The sequence below is a fragment of the Austrofundulus limnaeus genome, unplaced genomic scaffold, assembly GCF_001266775.1.
Source record: "Austrofundulus limnaeus strain Quisiro unplaced genomic scaffold, Austrofundulus_limnaeus-1.0 Scaffold579, whole genome shotgun sequence".
NCBI lineage: Eukaryota > Metazoa > Chordata > Actinopteri > Cyprinodontiformes > Rivulidae > Austrofundulus > Austrofundulus limnaeus.
Window position 1 is genome coordinate 258116 of NW_013952981.1, and position 1636 is coordinate 259751.

At 38.8% G+C, this 1636-nt stretch overlaps 1 protein-coding gene across 1 annotated transcript in view; it reads right to left on the minus strand.

The window, feature by feature from the left end:
* ubtd1b (ubiquitin domain containing 1b) overlaps positions 1-1636 on the minus strand; it is a gene marked incomplete in the record, with an annotated part of 26963 nt that overhangs the window by 13788 nt on the left and 11539 nt on the right. The window contains 1 exon segment of the mRNA XM_014026672.1: positions 279-474. Coding sequence (XP_013882126.1) covers positions 279-360 — 82 coding nt within the window.

Consider the following 1636-nt stretch of genomic DNA (forward strand, 5'->3'; position numbering starts at 1 on the left):
GAAGAAGTCTCTTGGAGGAGAGACGAAACGTTTCGTTAGAGAAGAACTCGTCCAGAAGACCTATACTATTTTTTCTTTTTAATTTTTTACCTGGATTACTGAGATGCATCAGGATACAGTAAATAAGTATTTGTACTTAGTTACTTTAAAACTCTGAATGTAAATAAGTGTAATCATGATAGATCCAATATATTTGTATGTATTTTACATGGCTGTACATTAGGTTTACTGAATAAACTCAAGTGTTTGATGTGATACATGATGAACTTGTATGTTACCTCCTCTCCCACCGGTTCTGGACGAGCCTCGGCTGTGTGAGTCCTCCCAGCCGTTCAGGTATCTCCCCACACATCCTCCCATGGTGGTCCCACTCTTCACGGCTCTACTGGCTGAGCGGGGGTCCCATGGACCTGATGTCCGGAGTGGGCGTCACAGGAGGTGCAGGCTGCAAACCAGATGATCTGCCATTCGTTAGGTCAGTTTTAGCCAGGCTGATTTAATGTTATTAGTGTTTGTAAAAACTTCTCAGCAAGGACAGCTAACTCCAGGACGAGACTGACAGGTTGTACTAGCGCTCATATCTCCCTCCCACCGCCGCTTCAGTTTGTTAGCAAAGTTGTAACACAGTTAACACAACACGAAGCTTTCTCGCTAACAAGCTAACTGAGCTAACCAGAGTTAGCTACCTCAACATCAGTAAACACAAACTTCAGCGTAACACGAGCCTTTCTCCGCTTCTTAGCGCTTTTACAGACACAGCTGACAGCCACGGTCCTCCCGGACCCAGGTGGAAGGAAGTCTTTGAATCCCTTCGCGCTGTCTGCGGATCATTTTTACTAAAGTCCCGAAAAGACACTTCCCGAGTCTGTTAATAGGTGACCAGCAGTTCAGCTAGCGCCGCCTAACTTTGTTTACGCATGCGCAGAAGCGCTCAGGTAGGCTTCTCTGACACTCACCAAACTTAAAACAAATCTTTGGAATTATTAACAACATGTTCGAGATATTATTACTGTTCCTGAATGTTTTTATTTTCACATCACCTTATACTTCTAATCCACTACATCTCTTTCCCGTCCGAGCTGATAATAGGCTACAATTAATACAAATGTTTAATTAAACAGATTATTCAAGAATACATCAAACCAAGCAACATTTATTTATTAAATACTTTGATTTTTAAGCCTTGTTGCAGTTCTACATCATTACAAAAACGACTTTCACTTAAAAAGACTAGAATAATCTGTTATTTGTGCATTAGAATAATCTAATGATAGAAAACACAAACATAATCCCTTTTCTGTACATTATAATTCTATATTTTGAATGTTTATTTGTTGCACTTTTCATATAGTTCCAAACCTTTTTACCTCAGCAAATCAGATTAAAAAAGAGTTTATTTTAATTATCATTATTGAACCTAACTGTTCCTTAAGATTCATGGATGCTTTTAATGCCAAACTATATCCTCACATATAAGTTAAAATCAACTTAACTGTGTTTTACTGATTTTCTAATCAATGAGCAGGGGTGTCACTAGGTTTTAAGGACAAGGGGGGCTTAGCCCCCACGAGACGCACAGCATTTTTCTATATTATATATTTGTATTATGTGTGTGTTTTATTCATATATATATATA